Source organism: Myxocyprinus asiaticus, chromosome 15 (genome assembly GCF_019703515.2).
Source record: "Myxocyprinus asiaticus isolate MX2 ecotype Aquarium Trade chromosome 15, UBuf_Myxa_2, whole genome shotgun sequence".
Taxonomy (NCBI): Eukaryota; Metazoa; Chordata; class Actinopteri; order Cypriniformes; family Catostomidae; genus Myxocyprinus; species Myxocyprinus asiaticus.
The window spans coordinates 3,154,516-3,174,331 of record NC_059358.1 but is presented as its reverse complement, the minus strand read 5'-3'; the positions used below and the strand labels follow the sequence as shown (position 1 = coordinate 3,174,331).

General features: G+C 37.6%; 2 protein-coding genes across 3 annotated transcripts; both read left to right on the top strand.

Annotated features, from left to right (window-relative positions):
* The first annotated feature begins 217 nt into the window (after window positions 1-217).
* Window positions 218-10,270, top strand: LOC127453189 (dehydrodolichyl diphosphate synthase complex subunit Dhdds-like). 2 transcript variants are annotated; one of them, XM_051719421.1, is made up of 9 exons: window positions 218-258; window positions 2,066-2,139; window positions 2,231-2,347; window positions 2,598-2,740; window positions 2,830-2,946; window positions 4,021-4,122; window positions 4,508-4,622; window positions 8,750-8,857; window positions 9,818-10,270. In XM_051719421.1, exons 2-9 carry the CDS (start codon window positions 2,077-2,079, stop codon window positions 10,058-10,060), a joined length of 1,008 nt encoding a protein of 335 aa, XP_051575381.1. In that variant the 5' UTR covers window positions 218-258; window positions 2,066-2,076; the 3' UTR covers window positions 10,061-10,270. The 2 variants fall into 2 exon arrangements, with proteins under 2 accessions (XP_051575381.1, XP_051575382.1); XM_051719422.1 differs by lacking the exon at window positions 4,021-4,122.
* Window positions 10,271-13,309: 3,039 nt separating this feature from the next.
* Window positions 13,310-17,257, top strand: hmgn2 (high mobility group nucleosomal binding domain 2). The gene is made up of 6 exons (XM_051719493.1): window positions 13,310-13,495; window positions 14,588-14,623; window positions 14,899-14,928; window positions 16,046-16,096; window positions 16,278-16,340; window positions 16,582-17,257. Exons 1-6 carry the CDS (start codon window positions 13,481-13,483, stop codon window positions 16,615-16,617), a joined length of 231 nt encoding a protein of 76 aa, XP_051575453.1. The 5' UTR covers window positions 13,310-13,480; the 3' UTR covers window positions 16,618-17,257.
* Window positions 17,258-19,816: the final 2,559 nt, after the last annotated feature.

Here is a 19,816-nt window from a genome sequence, read left to right as displayed (position 1 = left end):
GTTTGTTTATTTTTGCACACCAAAATAAATAAATAAATAAATAAACGTAAATTATTTAACTTGAAATAAAATAAAAACATTTAGAATTACGGATTCATTAATAATATTTATAACTCAGGCAATACATTACAAGGAACGAAAAATTGCAGTTTAATTTGGTGGTTTTCTTTTTTAATGGAATAGTTTGCTTTCGAGTGTCGCGTTTAAGTGACGTCATGTCCTGTCAGCGGAAGAAGACGTCATCCTACAGGACAGACTGTGAGTTGGAGCTTTGTGGTGTCTTCTAGATCTGCTAATTAACGCTTTAATTCATAATCATTTTGATATGTTTGAATGAAAGCCTCCGTTTTGTTCATGTACTAGTAGTGATATGCTATTGTAAGAAAGTAATAGCGTAATATTTCGAGTAGCAAGCTCTCTCTTGTGCTTTTTCAGAACACGTCTGTTCATTTAAATGCGTCTGGCAGTGAAACTGCATTAACTGCTGTAGTTAAAAGTGGTTGCTTTTGTCAGATTGGTACGATTGTGTCATTGGAAATGTTGTGTGTTGTCTACAATGCATTTTTCTATCTAAGTCACAAGGAATTGAGAAGCATTATAAAGATAGATAGATAGATAGACAGTCAGACAGATGATAGACAGTCAGACAGATGATAGACAGTCAGACAGATGATAGACAGTCAGACAGACAGATGATAGCTAGACAGACAGATGATAGATAGACACACATGATAGACAGACAGACAGACAGATGATAGACAGGTGATAGATAGACAGACAGACAGACAGGTGATAGACAGACAGACAAGTGAAAGACAGACAGACAGATAGACAGACAGACAGGTGATAGACAGACAGACAGACAGACAGACAGATGATAGCTAGACAGATAGACAGACAGACAGATGATAGCTAGACAGTCAGACAGATGATAGACAGTCAGACAGTCAGACAGATGATAGACAGTCAGACAGACAGACAGACAGACAGATGATAGCTAGACAGACAGACAGATGATAGCTAGACAGACAGACAGACAGACAGATGATAGATAGACAGACAGACAGACAGATGATAGACAGGTGATAGATAAACAGACAGACAGACAGACAGGTGATAGACAGACAGACAGACAGGTGATAGACAGACAGACAGGTGAAAGACAGACAGACAGACAGACAGGTGATAGACAGACAGATAGACAGACAGACAGGTGATAGACAGACAGACAGATGATAGCTAGACAGACAGGTGATAGACAGACAGACAGACAGGTGATAGACAGACAGACAGACAGATTATAGACAGACAGATGATAGACAGACAGACAGACAAATGATAGACAGACATACAGATAGATAGATAGACTGATAGACAGACAGAAAGAATGATAGAGACAGACAGATGATAGCTAGACAGACAGACAGACAGACAGGTGATAGACAGACAGACAGACAGACAGGTGATAGACAGACAGACAGACAGACAGATGATAGATAGACAGAGACAGATGATAGACAGACAGACAGAGACAGATGATAGACAGACAGGCAGATGATAGATAGACAGAGATGATAGACAGATTATAGACAGACAGATGATAGACAGATAGATAGACTGATAGATAGACAGACAGAAAGAATGATAGAGACGGACAGATGATAGACAGACAGATAGATAGACAGACAGACAGACGATAGATAGACAGATGATAGATGGTAGACAGACAGATAGAAAGATGACAGACAGATAGATAGATGAAAGACAGACAGATAGATAGACAGGCAGGCAGACAGACAGATGATAGACAGATAGATAGTCCCATTATTAAATTGCTGGTGTAGTGAAAATATTTCATTGCCTAAATATTGCTCTTTGTGTCTGCTTGAGTAGAGTAGAATTTGCCTGGTGGAGGGCTGATTGCACTAATAAATATAATTGTTTAAATATATTACTTCCAAGATCTCCAAAAGACCCCAGCAACCTCTACAATTAATTTATCTATATAAAATTGCAGGAAAAATGACGTTACATATAGTGATTGAAACACTTTTCACTTTAACAGGAATAACTGTCATGTCGTGGATTCGAGAGACGGAACTTAGACTTCTTGAAAGGCTTACTGCCAACATCCTAAAGGTGAGATTAATATGATCATGCAGTGGCTCTGATTGATGAACTGAAATCTTCATCTAATGCTCTAATAAGGATTTTTAACTCTATATCGTAGGCAGGGCCCATGCCCAAACATGTGGCCTTCATTATGGATGGTAACCGACGTTACGCTCAAAAGAGGCACGTGGAGAGGCAGGAGGGTCACACTCAGGGCTTTGACAAACTGGCAGAGGTAGATTTACCAATGGTAAACCTGGTTGTGATCTGATCACAGGTGGTCTGCTGAGACAGATTGCCATTTACAGCTGATATTTCCTTGAGTCTTATTTGAGTCCACTTGTGATTTGATTTTGTTGAAGAAAGGGTCTCTGATTTCATGAGTGTGTACATAACTTAATCCACTGGTATTATTGCAGCCTGTGAATTTAATTGGCATCTCTGTATCCCTGAAACAAAGATATATTCTGTTTATTCTCTCACAGACGCTTCGCTGGTGCCTAAACCTGGGCATCCATGAGGTCACTGTTTACGCGTTCAGCATTGAGAACTTCAAGCGTTCCAGAGAGGAGGTGGATGGTCTGATTGAGCTGGCCAGACAAAAGTTCAGCCGGCTGTTGACGGAGCAGTGAGTTACTCTTGCACAAAGCATGTTCATCTGTTGATTTTAGAGTGGAAATCTAATTAGAGTGTGTGTCATTTTGTCCTCATTGCTAGAGAGAATCTTGAGAAGCACGGTGTGTGTATTCGGGTGCTGGGAGATCTGACTCTGCTGCCAGAAGACCTGCAGCAAATTATTGCCAAAGCTGTCGTGTCTACTAGAGCACACAATAAGTAAGCAAAGCATGTCTGGTTTTTTGCAAGTCTTGTTGTGGCAGGAAAGCTTCCCTGACACCTCTGTTTTACAGTATAAATCTTAATTAAAGGAATGTACAGATGTACAGATAACAGTGCTAATTGAATGAAAAAAATAATTTTCTTAAAGGGATAGTTCCCCCAAAAATGAAAAATCTCTCATGATATACTCACCCTCATGCCATCCCAGATGTGTTTGACTTACTTTCTTCAGCAGAACACAAAAGAAGATGTTTAGAAGAATATCTCAGCTCTGTAGGTCCATACAATGCAAGTGAATCATGACTGAAACTTTGAAGCTCAAAAATCACATAAAGGCAGCATAAAAGTAATCCATAAGTCTCCATTGGTTGAATCCATGTCTTCAGAAGAGATACGACAGGTGTGGGTGAGAAAAAGTTCAATAATAAAGTCCTTTTTCACTATAAAACTCCACTTTCACTTTCAGTAACAGTCTTCTTCTTTTGTTTTTTTGGCGATTTACATTCTTTGTGCATATCGCCACCTACTGGTCGGGGCTGGTCAAAGGTAGAGATTTATAGTTAAAAAAGACTTAAATATAGATTTATTTTCTCACCTTCACCTATCATGTCACTTCTAAAGACATGGATTAAACCACTAAAGTCATATGGATAACTTTTATGCTGCCTTTATGTAATTTTTGAAAATTTTAAATTTTGGTCACCATTCACTTGCATTGTATGGACCTACAGAGCTGAGATATTCTTCTAAAAATCTTCATTTGTGTTCAGCAGAAGAAAGAAAGTCATACACATCTGGGATGGCATGAGGGTGAGTAAATGATGAGAGAATATTTGGGTGAACTATCCCTTTAATTGAAAATTATTGGTAACACATATACAACTTTTTATGTTAAAAATGTATTAGTACTGTATTTGAAGAAATGAACATTGACCAAGATTAATGTGCTGTAAAAGTATTGTTCATTGTAGTTCATGGATACTTTATTGTAAAGTGTTACCAAATTAACATTCAAAAAGTTATAAACTTGATTTTTGCTTGAATTGCACTAGAATGTCACTTGTTTTGTAGGTGTTTTCTGAATGTGTGTTTTGCGTACACGTCGAGACATGAAATAGCAAATGCTGTCAAGGAAATGGCATGGGGAGTAGAGCAGGGCTTGATAAAATCCAGGTAAATGTTGAATTTATACATGTTCCATGCATATACTGGAGATTTGCACACATATTTAGACCTCCTTGTCAGTATGTACAGTATATTTTTATATTGATATTTTGCACATTTTACTATTCTGAAGCATGATCACTTGCACCATGCTGCCATTTATACCTCATTTGCCAATTTATATTGAGCCACCTCTATTACTCTTTGCACTTCTGGTTAGATGCTAACAGCGTTTCACTGGCCCATATTTCATTGGTACTTATACTCTGTGTAATGACAATGAAGTTGAAACTAATGCAATCTACTTTTAGCAAAGAAAACTTTTGCCCTAATAATAGCTGTTTCATTACAGTTTCCTGTAAAGTTGCTTTCTTCTCTTTTTGTGTTTCATAAGTGATGTGTCCGAAGCGCTCCTCAGTCAGTGTCTGTACAGCAGTAACTCCCCGAACCCCGATCTGCTCATCCGCACGTCTGGAGAAGTGCGCCTTAGTGACTTCCTGCTGTGGCAGGTAAAGGAGATGACCATTTAAGTCAAGATCTACTGTATTTCTTGCCTTACAAAAACAGAACTTGCACTAACATCCAGGATTTTAGGTGAACAGGCGTTCATAGTTTGATTCACAAAATGTATATTTGACCGCTAGAGCACAATGAATGTGGATCTTTAACTAGTTGTCATACGTAATTACACTGATAAACCTCTGAGTACAGTGATGGCCACTCATGAAAACAAGACAGGTTTCACTCCATCCTGTTGTTGGATAGGTAAAAATGAAGTGTCGTTTTAGTACTAACGGCATTTGTGGCATGATGTTTATAACACAAACTATTGTTTAAACTTGTCCCTCGTTTATTTAAAAAAGGTACTTACAATGGAAGTGAACCCTTTCAAAATACGCTTCATAAAGCTTCAAAACCTTTTACTCGTTTGTTTTGAACCAATGCTTCGTAGCACGAATCAGACTGGTCAAGTCATGTGATTTCAGCAAACAAGGCTTCGTTGGGTCATACAGTTTCTAAATGTTTCGCTATGTTACGCTAGGGGGCGTTGATCCCAACCTGAATCGGTGTTAAATGCAGGCAATAATAGATCTTGAGTCAGTTCAGCAATAACTTGGGTCTATAAAATCAGACTGATTCAAACAAGAGTTGCTGATTTGAATTTAGTCATTTTAATTTCCTTGTCAATCACCTGGAGTTGTGTTCCCAAAGGGGGAAAAAAAAAAAATTTGAGTTTATGAAAAAGAAATTAGAGGCAGACATTCAATTAGTTTCTATTCAACTATTGTTATGCACATTTTGAAATTGCGCATAAGAAATCCTGAACGGAAATGCTTGATATGCGAATAAACTTTCTAAATTCGCTTAAAATTTAATGCGCTAGGAGGAGGTGGATTTTAGAGTTTCGCATTAGTTAAAATGCGCATTAAGGTGATGAAACGGTTTATTCGCAAAACGATGATGTGTTTTGACCATTCGTACATGTGTTATGAGTGTGCGATAGCTTGATGTGACTAGCCCACTGAAAGGTCCGACCTTGGCACACAATTCTTTGAACATAGCACTTGTCATTCGGAAGTGTTTAACCCACAGCTGGACAATAAATTGGGTCCTTACAATCCGCCAGAACAGTTTTGAGAGCGGGCGCTCCCAGGTATGCGGAGACTGGCGGTGTGTGGGCATTGCATCTATTTCAGCCCACATTATATCAGATATTACACTTATTCTGCGGTGTCTCGTGGATAAAATTAATAAAATGAGATACTTGCTCCAATCTTGCAAATAAAATGGTCCCTCAAGCAGGGAGAGGTCATTCAGCTGCTCCCTCATGATAATGCGCATTACGTAGTGGATGGAAATGCGCAACAATTTATATTTTTTTAAGTATAATTTCAAGAAATGCGCTTAAAAAAATGTGAACATTTTTGGTGTTTATTATTGATATTTCATGATATTTAAAGCTGCACTACAGAACTTTGTGCTCTCTAGCGACATCTGTGGTTGAAACTTAAAATTGCAAGCAATTTGCGGAAGAACACTAAACGTGATTCGTGTTTCGGCACTGCTCTTCTGGCGGATTTATCTCATGATTTGAGCTTATCTGGACATCGCCTGTGTGTGATCATGACAGGGAGATATTCAGAGCTGGAGTCATAACGTGCTATTTTCATGTTGATATAATGTTATACAATTAAACATTTAAAACTGAAATATTACTTGCTTTGAAGATAAACAACACTGTTATTCACATATTTTGAATGAATGAATTTTACACTTACAGCACTTTTCTGACACTACACTCCAAGCGCTCTTACATAAAGATAGCCTGGGTAGCTCAGTGGTAAAATACGCTGGCTACCACCCCTGGAGTTCGCTAGCTCGCTAGTTCAAATCCCAGGGCGTGCTGAGTGACTCCAGCCAGGTCTCCTAAGCAACCAAATTGGCCCGGTTATTAGGGAGGGTAGAGTCACATGGGGTAACCTCCTCGTGGTCGCTATAATGTGGTTCGTTCTCGGTGGGGCGTGTGGTGAGTTGGGCGTGGTTGCCGCGGTGGGTGGCGTGAAGCCTCCACACTCGCTATGTCTCCGTAGCAATGCGCTCAACAAGGCATGTGATAAGATGCGTGGGTTGACAGTCTCAGATGCGGAGGCAACTGGGATTCATCCTCCGCCACCCGGACTGAGGCGAATCACTACGTGACCACGAGGAAAAAGCACATTGGGAATTGGGCATTCCAAATTGGGAGAAAAAGGGGAAAAATCCACACAAAAAAAAGAACAGGGGACTCAATCACTTCTATCAGTACCAATATATTTGAATATCATTTTTCAAGTGTTTTATGTACTATTAATGTTTTTATTGTACTACACTTATCAATTTAAGAGGTGATACTCATGATATGGCTGATACGAGTTCAGTGGATGACTTTATTATTTTTATATTATATTGTACAGCCTCAGCTGATAATGCAAGTGAACCGTAATACTAAAATAGTACGTCTATGAATGCACACAATAACACAATAAACTAAAAACATAAAAGGAGGATTCAGTAATGATGGAGATAAAATATACTTATGCTTAAAAATGCAATATAACAGTTAACAGTCAATTTCAGAAGTCATAAATATTAGTAAACATGTCGCAGTAACTCCCACCGACAACGTAAATCGCGATCGGTTAACACACGAGTAATGTTCGATTCATAAAGCATGACGAGCAATATAAGCTTCAACAACACTACCAGACAACATATCTAAGCATTACAGCAGGTAAACAACTTCACCAAACAGATAACAGATAAACATCCATCCAGACTGTTGCGATGCTGTTCTGAACTGTGAGTGTTACTGAACTGAACTGTAGTTTCTTTCTTCTTTTTAACGGCTACTCACAAACTAAAACAGTGCATTACCGCTATCTACTGTATACATGGGAACGAGACAGCCGGCTCTTCTTTCCTGTGTTCACAGACATGACGTAATGATGCAAATGTACGTCATAAGCCAGCGATTTCATGCCAAAATGAACCCGACAGCTCAAAATACAAATAATTTTTATAGGCTTACCTTAGTGAATCGGGGTCATAAATAGACCAACTTATATATGAAGGTCTACATATTCTGCAAAGATTTAGATCTGTTTATTTCAGAGTATTGTTGACCATCATGAAAAATATAAGAAATATACAGGGCAGTACATAATATCTAATGCATTGTGTTATTGTAGCCGCTTTTGACTTGAGTCCTCCCACTGCATTTATATGCCTGATGTCCTCAGCATGCGGTGTTTTGAGCAATTCATAACAGTGAATCATTTTCCGAAGCAATTGGTTTAATTGACTCAAATTTCAGAAAGCTTAGTTTCTGCTATCACTAAAAATCATGTTAACGTGTAATGTTTACATCTCATGACTAAACTTCTGAATAGGTGTGTATTTTAGCATATATGTACTGGCCCCATTCACTTCCATTGTAAGTGCCTGACTGTAACCGCGATTGTTTGTAAATGAGCGACGAGTTGAAATGATTTTTTTGCTGCAGTTGTTGTTGATCGAGCTTAACTTGTATTGAACCCAGAAAATTCCTTTTTACATTGAGATTTCCTATCAAAACAAAACTAACTAGCAGCTGAAACTTTGTAACCAGTCTTAGAGTTCATCACATGCCTTTTGTTTTTCTTTTTCTTTTTCTTTTTTTTTTTATAAATGTTCCTTGAGGTTCTCTTATAATAATATTTAATTTTTTTGCACAAAAAAACAGTCAAATATTTGTAAAACATGAGCATTTTCCAGCTCATTCTGCCCCTGTACCACAATGTCTACTGCAGTCTGACATCACAATGTGGAGGAAGTAGAGAATTAGTTGTTTTGGCAGCTTGGTATCAACAAATGCTCTTTTTGCAGTGAGGATGTTTTGAGCTCTGAAACTTAAAGCATGTTTTTATAGTACAATGACCTCTTTCAGTATATGTCAAAAGATCAAGGAAAATGTGATTCCTCATGTCATGACCCCTTTAAGAGTTGCGCTGGCAATTTCTGAATAATAAACGCATATAGTTTTTAATATATGCCTTACTCCTGCAGCGAAGTAATAATTTTTTATTTATTTTTTTCTGCACAATTTTAAACTCCACAGACCTCATATTCCTGTCTGGCGTTCCAGTCTGTTCTGTGGCCGGAATATTCCTTCTGGAATCTGTGTGAAGCCATTCTACAGTACCAGCTGAGTTATCGATCTCTCCAGGTACACCATAACTTCCTGTTTTTTAATATAGAGAGATTATTTCATTCAGGTAACTGTTGCAGTGGCAGTATTGTTGCTTAGATTTATCAATGGATTGTTTGTCTTTTAACAATTTTTGATAAATTATGTACTGTTAGGCCTCTGAGATTAGAAATAGTGAATGATATGCTATGACTTAGAACATTTTCGCCAACATGAAGACACAGGATATTGTATTACAAGTACGTTTTTGTATGTGTCAGCTACAAATATTGCCTAAATGGTTTTCTGATACCATGGTTTAACATTAGTCTCTTCACGAGATTAATTAAAGGGTTAGTTCACCCAAAAATGAAAATTCTCTCATCATTTACTCACCCTCATGCCATCCCAGATGTGTGTGACTTTCTTTCTTCTGCAGAACACAAATGAAGATTTTTAGAAGAATATTTCAGCTCTGTAGGTCCATGCAATGCAAGTGAATGGTGGCCAGAACTTTTAAACTCTAAAAAGCACATAAAGGCAGCTTAAAAGTGATCCATAAGACTCCAGTTGTTTAATCCATGTCTTTTGAAGCCATCCAATCAGTTTTGGGTGAGAACAGACCAAAATATAACTCCTTTTTCATTATAAAACCAATTAGATTGCTTCTGAGGACATGGATTAAACAACTGGAGTCTTATGGATTACTTTTATGCTGCCTTTATGTGCGTTTTGGAGCTTTAAAATTTTGGCACCCATTCACTTGCATTGTATGGACCTACAGAGCTGAAATATTTTTCTAAAAATCTTTATTTGTGTTCTGTGGAAGAAAGTCAAACACATCTGGGATGGCATATGGGTGAGTAAATGATGAGAGAATTTTCATTTTTGGCTGAACTGTCCCTTTAAAGCTTACAAAAGTTGTTAAAGCATAAATTTGGAAGAAACTGTAATTTGATTGGATTAATAAGTGCCATATACAAATGTTGTGTGTTGTAGAAAGCTCAGGAGCTACACAAAGAAGGCCAAGTGCTACAGCAGATGGAAGCAGATCGCACCTGTGTGGCTGAACTCCTGCAGCATCGTGGAAATGGAAAACCTATGGATGCCCAGAGTCGACAGACAGCACTACTAAACTACACTGCCAGTAGAGAAGAGAGGGTTTGCTGCTTTCTGAACGCCCTTCAACACAAGAGAGACACTTTCCTCAATGATTTAAGCAGCCAGGCTGTCGTCGCTTAGCTTTGTATTGACTAATCTGTAAATAATTTAGATATGGAAAGATGTTTCACCCCGTTTTATGGGGCTCTGGTTACATGTATGTTTGTCTTGGAAATAACCCCTCTATCAATGGATTAGCAATCTTCTAATAAATTAATTTTGATTGATAGCAGGGGCTGCCTTTATGAACTAGAAATGCTAAAAAAAATACAATGAGTGAAATCTGTTCAATTGCACTGTGGCTGTGAGTTTTTGCAATGATCTAAACGGAGTTCTCACACTTTTTGAGCAATGAATTTTCATGACTTATCCAATCGTTTGTCAATATTGAATACCTGTTTTTAAAATCAATTAAAATTCAGACCAATTTGTAAACCTGTTTGACCGATCTAACGAAAAGAACAGACATGAGAACGATTTGCAATATCTAGCTAATTAAATATTTTAGAGCAGAACATAAGTAGAAAATCTATATTTCACAATAGTTATTTCCATGATTAATTTTCAAAACACAGTTCTAGAATTCCCTGACATTTACAAGTTTTTAGTGACTGTGGGAATCTTGTACATAATGATTTCATATTGGTTTTATTTAGATAACAATTACATTCTTTTAAAGGAAAATAAAGCCTAACAATATACTGGAAAACTTAAAAATGAATATAATGATATTTCATTTATACATTTATCTCAATTCTTTTAATTTGAGAGTGAGTTCTGATCTGATTCCTGGAAAATTACGTCTTTTTGAAAATGTCTACATTTACGTATGTACTTATTGTAGGTTTTCAAACTTTTCGATGCCAAGGACCCCCAAATATGATTATCCCCTTGCAAGGACAAATAACAACACAAGTACAATCTATTCTTAAAAGTATCATCTTCCTAGAGCTTTTCCCACCATGGTGCAGGTCCTCTATTTCGCAAGCCGCTCGCCATTTCCTGTGGTTCAGAGCATCTTCCAGGTAGACTCCAATGGCTATTAATAAAAGTATGCACACTTAAAATATTTTAGCCAATTTGTATTATTACTGTTTCATTCTGCTTTCTAAAGACTGGTCAAAAATCATAAGTTTGATAATTTTCTATGGACAGCCATAGATTTTAATGGTAATAAATGAAAACAAATCTAAATATAGTTTTGTGCCAAAAAAAATAAATTTTATTAAGTGTTCATCTCACCTTCCTTGAAATGTACACTCAAAAATAAAATACACTTAAGATTTACGCATTTCCATAATTCAACTAAATTTCTTCAAATTGATTTGTGTAATTTGTAACAAAATTAAATTCAGAAAATTAAATATATATATATACTCAAACCAGTCCATCTGGCACCAGCAATCATCCATGCGATTATCTAATCAGCCAATCGTGTGGCAGCAGTGAAGTGCATAAAATCATGCAGATACGGGTCAGGAGCTTCAGTTAATGTTCACATAAACCATCAGAATGGGGAAAAATGTGATCTCGGTGATTTGGACTGTGGCATGATTGATGGTGCCAGATGGGCTGGTTTGAGTATTTCTGGGATTTTCACACACAACAGTCTCTAGGATTTACTCCGAATGGTGCCAAAAACAAAAAACATCCAGTGAGCGGCAGTTCTGTGGATGCAAATGTCTTGTTGATGAGAGAGGTCAACAGAGAATGGCCAGACTGGTTCGAACTGACAAAGTCTACAGTAACTCAGATAACCACTCTGTACAATTGTGGTGAGAAGAATATCATCTCTGAATGCTATTCTGAGATGCAGGTTGGGGCTGTTTTGGTGGCATAATTGGAACCTACACAATATTAGGCAGGTGGTTTTAATGTTGTGGCTGATCAGTGTGTATATATATATATATATATACACACACACACACACACACACACACACACACACACACACACACACACACACTGGTGGCAAAAAGTTTGGAATAATGTACAGATTTTGCTCTTATGGAAAGAAATTGATACTTTTATTCACCAAAATGGCATTCAACTGATCACAATGTATAGTCAGGACATTAATAACAGGGGCCTGGGTAGCTCAGCGTGAATTGACACTGACTACCACACCTGGAGTCGTGAGTTCGAATCCAGGGTGTGCTGAGTGACTCCAGCCAGGTCTCCAAAGCAACCAAATTGGCCCGGTTGCTAGGGAGGGTAGAGTCACATGTGGTAATCTCCTCGTGGTCACGACTAGTGGTTCTTGCCCTCAGTGGGGTGTGTGGTAAGTTGTGTGTGGATTGTGGAGAGTAGCATGAGCCTCCACATGCTGTGAGTCTCCGCGGTGTCATGCACAACGAGCCATGTGATAAGATGCATGGATTGACGGTCTCAGAAGCGGAGGCAACTGAGACTTGTCCTCCACCACCTGGATTGAGGTGAGTAACCACGCCACCACGAGGACCTACTAAGTAGTGGGAATTGGGCATTCCAAATTGGGAGAAAAGGGGATAAAAAATAATAATAAAAAAAGCTTTAAAAGCATATGCTTAAATGGCTAAAATTAGTTTAGGACACAAGTATAAATTGGAATTACATATTATTGTCTTGGCAAATGCAACATTTCTTTTATTTTGTATTTTATTTTATGGATAAACTGGAGTGAACATTATAGGAAAAGCACCCAGATAGCACACGTATGTCTCCAAGATGTCTGTTTTAGATCTTTTCATCTGGAAAGCATCACAATCGAATTAACAACATAAAAAGATCAGATTTACAAATATTCTAAATCATAAATGTCGCAAAGACATCTGAGACATATTTATTGACATTCATCTTATTGATGTATTGCAGATGGGCAAACAATGTAAAAAAAAAAAAAAAAAAAAAAGTCTTCCAGATGTAAACACACACATCAAATAGACGTCTGAGTGATGTACAGGCACTGTTTAAAAAGCATCCCAGGATGCACCTTGTGTAACTGGTGTAGAAATTCCCAAAGTGTGCAGAGCTGTGATATTAGATTAATATAAGACATGTTTTGGTACCTACATGACTCCTATACTTCCATTTGTGTTAGTTCATGGTTTTGACTAGTTTAATTTAATTATAAACTATGGGAGTCGTGAAGTGTAAAAGTTAAATTCCCGCCTTAATTCCGTTCTGACCAACAGGGGGCGTCCGTCTTACCACCACAAGTCCCAGCATCCGTCTGCTGTCTGAAACCTGACCGGGGGATTTGGCATTGTTGCTTTAAGAGATAAGCCACGCCCAGTCTACGTCATCACTTTAGCAGCCAATCCCTGAGCGGAATACGCAAAATCTGGTTTGAACCGGTTTCTATCTTAAATTCCAATATAAAAACTTAATAAAACATATACAGCCGTTATTGTATTTTTACGCGAACCGCAGACAGGCGTGCACGGCGTCGTCGCTCACCAGCACGTTATTTACACAAATATTCTGATCGTAGCATTTTTTGCTGATTTTTTTGGAGTCAAGATGCCCAAAAGAAAGGTAAGGACACATTGCAGTTATTTTTATATTTCGTAATATTTTACGATTTGGTATTTACGGTATAAACATTTATATGTTTTGCTTACAGTTTTTCCTCGATGTGATCTGTAGTGGTTGTGTGGTTGTTTTGCAATGGCGAACAGTCGCTTTTACATGTTCATTGTGAGGCAGACTTGTCCATTTTCCCGCGTTGGTCTAACGAAGACAAACCCTGAAATATTACGTCTTTTTTACTGTATATAAAATCAGTTGTGCGTTTAAAATTAAGGTAAATAATGCTCTATTTTCTTTCATAATCACACCACATCCTGTAAAATCCGCCTGATTACTAGCCTAGATAATGCAAAAGGAGGGAACATGCTTTTGATTCTGCTTGAACTCCTACAGCCACCTATACTAGTCTACATTTAATATATGCCTTCAAATTGAGCAACATATTGTCGTTTTGATACAGTTTTTGCGTATCCTTGGTCGTGTACGAGTTTGGGAAAAAGAGCGCGATCACAATTTCGTGATTCATTTGACTTGATATCAGATTAACATTGCACACACGTGTTTTTTTCGGTCCTAAAAGCATTTTCTCTCACTATAATATGTGCTTTATTACTATGTTGTGTTTATTCCTGTCAATGTGCGTTACGCCTTCTCGAAACGTCAAGCTGCCATCTTTGCAGCACCTGTGTCTTTAGTGGATGAAGACGGCGTCTTTCTTGTTAACGTTGTTGGATTGTGTTTACATTTCGTTTATATCTTATTTGAATGTTAAAATGTGCTTTTAAATGCCTCGCGATGGTTAAAAGAGCTTTGGCGCCGCCGTCACTCGTTTAAAAGGCGCGTAGTGATGCAGCCAAACAAAAGGAAGCCGTGTTTGCCCGCGCGCACTGACAGACCGGATTTGAATTTTGAATATGCGCGGGAACACAGCGCAACAAAAATAAGTCAGCAGAACGCGCTCATCCGTTATGACAAACAATGGCGGTTTATCCTTCGTGACGTAATGTCCTGTAACTGTTACAGTGTTTCAATTCTTTTGAAAACATTCGATTTCGGTAACAATTTTTTGTGTTTTTTTTTTTCTTTGTTTATTCGCAGGCTGATGGTGACAAAGCCGCCAAAGGCAAGGAGGAGGTCTGTCTAATATATTATTATTATTACTAAAAAAAATTACATTATATTTTTCTTCCGTTCATGAACAAGGTTTGTAAAACCAGTGTAATTCAATTAAATGTAACAAATTGCATAATTTTTTTTTCTAATGATGTATTCTTTAAAACATGTTCTGCTAGTGTTTTTAACGAATGAGGCCCAGTGTCTTAAATTATATAATTATTTTATCGTTATGCTTACATTTGCTATGTATATTATAGATTATTTACTGTTTGTTTGTTTGTTTGTTTTTGCAGCCCACAAGACGCTCAGCAAGATTGTCTGCTGTAAGTGTAATTTCTTGTCTTTGGGATCAATGCAGTAGATGAAAGTACTCTGACGTCACACCGCAAGAAACCCCGTTTCCGGGTTCGAGCAGCAGATTTCAATGGTGGAAATAGGCAGTGCTGCACTTTTAAATGATCTCAAACTTTATAGAATGTAAAAATGTATTTTAATGTTAATAAAAGTTATAAAGGAATATCTATGGTTTACAGTGAAGAAAGTATGTGGGTTCATTTCTGTAATATCAGCAAAAGAAGTTTAAACTTGGTTCAATGAGCCTGTATGATCATGTCGGACATGTGACAGGTTGATGAATATACATCCTCACATGTTTACCACACTTCTAAAGCCTTTAGGTTCTTAGAAATGAAAACCACCATCAGACATACAATATGTGTCTTAACTGCTTAAATTATGAACCCACATACAATAAATAATATTTTACTTCAATATGATCGTATTCCATATAAAACGTAATAACAGCCATTCTGACTGAACAGTAATATTTACTGCATTCAAAATAAATGCAGACATAATTTTCACAGTATGACATTATTTTAAATGTGCTTATCCTTTCACAAACAGTAGTCTTATGTTGTGCAGTGGTGGAGACGGGATCTGTTCCTCCTGTTATATTGTGTATATGGTGGTCTTGATCATATAATATCATTAGATCATATTTAACCTCATCTGTCTCGGTGACAGCACTTTGGAAATTAAAAACAGCCATTTGCGATTAGAGTTTGCGTGATTTCTTCGTTAAAAAAAAAGTTAATGTCCATCAACAGCTGCTGTGGGTCAGTTGTGTCTATAGCGCAGATGTGATACCAGTGACGGTGACCTGTGAAATATCATTTATGTAAAATCCTGAGTTTTTCCTGATGATCTGGTGGAAATTTAAAGAAGCCCTAATCTCCAATAATCTGTGGGAAACAGGGTGTTTCAACAGTTTCAGTGCAATTTGAGGCAAGCGCCGATAGACAGACTTTCTTGTCTGGGCTACCAAGAGAACCCGGAAGGGGCGGAGCGTTTGTTTGTAAACAGTAACTTCATCTATAGAAATGAATGGGAAACGTCTTTGAATCGTTTTGTCTAATTTATCTTTAAATTGGTTTACAGAAGCCAGCTCCCCCTAAACCAGAACCAAAACCCAAAAAAGCTGCCCCTAAGGTAAGGATGTAAACATTTGCATTACTACAGTAGTTGTGTACTTCGATTTGATAATTTAGTCATTGAATTCTGTTCTAATAGAGAACTTTATGCTTTGCCCTTCTGTTAATGCATCCAACAGTCATCAGTTCCATGCATGTTATTACTATTTTCATCATTTTTATTGTCACTGGTCACACAGAAGGTCGCCAAGGGGAAGAAGGGCAGCAACCCTGCTGAAAATGGAGATGCCAAGGCAGACCAGGTTTGTATGAAAAACAACGATAATTTTGCTAGTCTTTTGCGTGAAACTGATGTTTTATACACTATATCTAAATAGAGTGCACAAACTAATTGAGGCGAGGAGGGTCTGGACATTTCTCAGCCTTAAGCATGTACATTTGTAAATACAGAGCTTTAAAATTGGAATGAGATATGACAAAAATGGGTGAATGGTGTCTTGGTAGCAGTAAACTACAGTATATGAACATCTCACTTTCTTCTAGGCACAGAAGGTTGAAGCTGCTGGTGATGCCAAATGAAAAGCTGATTGTCTGATCCTTCTATGTACTTGGTGACTGTACAGTTTGAAATAACTATTTTTTACCAAGTTTTATATTACGAATAACATTTGACTTGCTTTTGATGTACTGATTGATTTGACATGAGTTACTATGTTTCATTCATATCCATTTGTATCCCATTTTTAAAATCAGACCTTCTTTATCTTGCCTAAATGGTTTCCCTGCATTAAATCTGTTTTTTAAAATGGTGGAATGCAACAAAGTTGACCTAAATTTTGTGTATTTCTTCTTCATCTTTCTTTCTTTATCTTTGGATTTTAAAAAACCAAACATCCTCAAAAGGCAGCTTAAGAGTGTTTCTAAAATATTGTCAGAAGGGTTTTCACCATGTTGTTAGCATTTAATCTTAAAAATACTGTGTTTTCATATTTTTTTTTTCTTTAAGGCAGTTGTCACAAGAAAAAAATTAATTAATAGGGAAACGATGATTAAATTACAATGTGAACTTTAAATTTCCTTAGAGGTGTGTGTTTGAATTTGTCTTTTTTATTATTATTAAGTAATGTTCTGAAACAGTGGATGGATATTCAGTGACTCTGCTAAATGCTTTGTTTTAAATGGTTTTGAATAATAAAATAAAAAAACTGTCCAGAACTAATATAGCCGTGTCATCTTCTTGCATGTACATATAGTGTGAGGTGTTGAAGCTAAAAGTATTTACAATTAGCCTACTCTGACCTCATGTTAAGTTTAAATTGATAAATAGTAGTTTAAACGTACTAGTTCATGATTATGTAATTCTCATTTTACTATATCATGATAGCTGAGAATGCACAAGCAAAACCATCATTAAAATGCATTAAAATTTCTATCATCATGTTACTACACTTGTTCTCACAGTTTAAAAGGCTTTATTGCATGAAGACTTGCAGGTAGGTATTAAACCTAAGGCAAAAGATTAATGTGATAAACAAAATGGAACGTTAATTAAGTTCTCAAAAATGAGCAATTAAGATATAGATGGATAGATTAAAAAAAATAACATGTAAACTAAATACTAGAGTATAAAATGTGAAGATAGCCCACCCATAATGGATATTGCTGCAATTACGTTAGTTTTCCGCTAGATGCCACTGTTGTGTAATAATCAGAGACAACTTGTTACAACTGTAATTCATTCACTAACCGGCAGGTGGCTCCATTTGTCAACTTAAATAGTGCTCTCGCAGCTTCCTATTAACAGTAGGTCTATTAGGTCATTAAATACTGTTAGTGTGATCAATCAAAAATCTATTTGACAGTTTCTCTTCATTCGTAAAGATGAGATATTTCACATGAGAGTGGAAACATGTTCTTTGAAAAAGGCCTACTCATCAAGGCATGACCAAAAGTCAGGACATACATTTAAGTTAACTCCCACCAAGTGAAACTTGGACCAAATAATAAAAAAAATAAACATTTTGGAGGCTGAGTTTGTTTTTTTGTTTTTTTTACAATATTGGGAAATGTGAGGAGATGACCCTTCTAAATATCCCTTTAAAAGTTCTGAGACACGCATTTATCTTTAGAGACTACATATAGTTTACTCCTCTAGCAAATATCAGACTGATTCTACATATTTCACCTTCTGTAAGAGGAGAAATGTACTTGAAAGCAACCAGTCTGTGAGGGATAGATATACCATCTTTTCAATGGCACAAACGGTATAAAGCTGTTTAAAGCTCCTAGATCACATCTGATTTTCCACAACTCATGATGTCTGGAGTTTTGTAGAGTGGAGTGGACTTTGTATACGTGATGTTCTTGGACAGATATTTTATCAATGTTTTGTCTGTGGAACGATCCAAAAACACTTTAAACTGCAGTACAGCACACTGAAGAGACTGTAAATCAATCCCTCACAGCCTCGTTGTCATTCCAATTAAAAATAAAAATGTCGCAAGCGTGAATAAGGTCTACTGGGCAAGGTGTTTACAATCTTTTATTGAAGCCCTAAGGAAATAATGATGGTGGCCCCCAATTTTTCACTCAGCTTGTTGGTTGGCCTATACTGGAACTCAGAAATAACAGTCTATCATTTGTTTATGCTGTATATAATCCACATCAGAGCCGAATTAAGACTCAAAGTGAATAGTTTTTCCTACATGAACAGAAACTGAAGTGAAATCATCGTTGCTCGGTCTTTGCCATGCCCATGTATTTTTGCTTCGACACTTTGTTGGCAAATGCACTGATACCAGTTAAAAACAGGAAAGGTAAAGCTAAATTTGCCTATGGAAGAGACTGAGTGACATGACAGGAGCCAGCTGGTAGGCAGCTGTGCAGTATGTAAACCTCACTCCCCTGGCCACAAGAGGCGCACTAGTGACTGATGCTAGAGGCTGTAGCCTTTAGCCGCCTCATTAGTGCGCCCGCCTCCCATGCCAGAGACGCTGGTTCGAATCCCGCTCGGAGCGGATTGAGCAGGACCGGTTACAGTGGTGCCGTGACCCGGATGGGAGTGAGGTTTAGGGGGGTGAGTGTAATAGTAGCCAGCTGTGCAATGTGTAAAACCATACTCCCCTGGCCTCAAGAGGCGCACTAGCGACTGGCGCTAGTGGCTGTATCCTTTCGCCTCCTTGTTAGCACGCCTGCCTCCCACATTGGAGATGCTGGTTCGAAGCGGGTCGAGCAGGACCAGTTACAATAACAATGAGTAAATAATTGTTTATTGACAAACCAAGTCAATCAAATCCAGGTAAACGATGTTCTAAAGGTGTGGGGAATCCTACTACCAAAATGACTGACTGGCGGACTGGCCACGAAATGGGGCCGCCGCGTTATGCACCTCCATTGTGTTTGCTGTGGACGAGGCAAACGTGCACGATGTGTTGTAAACACATGACCGTTATTCAACACTGAGCCTGATAGCACACCTACATCTCACAGACATCTATTAGATGTGTGTGTGTGTGTTTAGATCTGGAAGACGTCTATTAGATGTGTGTGTGTGTGTGTTTAGATCTGGACGATGTCTATTAGATGTGTGTGTGTGTGTGTGTGTTTAGATCTGGAAGACGTCTATTAGATGTGTGTGTGTGTGTGTGTGTGTGTGTGTTTAGATCTGGAAGACGTCTATTAGATGTGTGTGTGTGTGTTTAGATCTGGAAGACGTCTATTAAATGTGTGTGTGTGTGTGTGTGTGTGTTTAGATCTGGAAGACGTCTATTAAATGTGT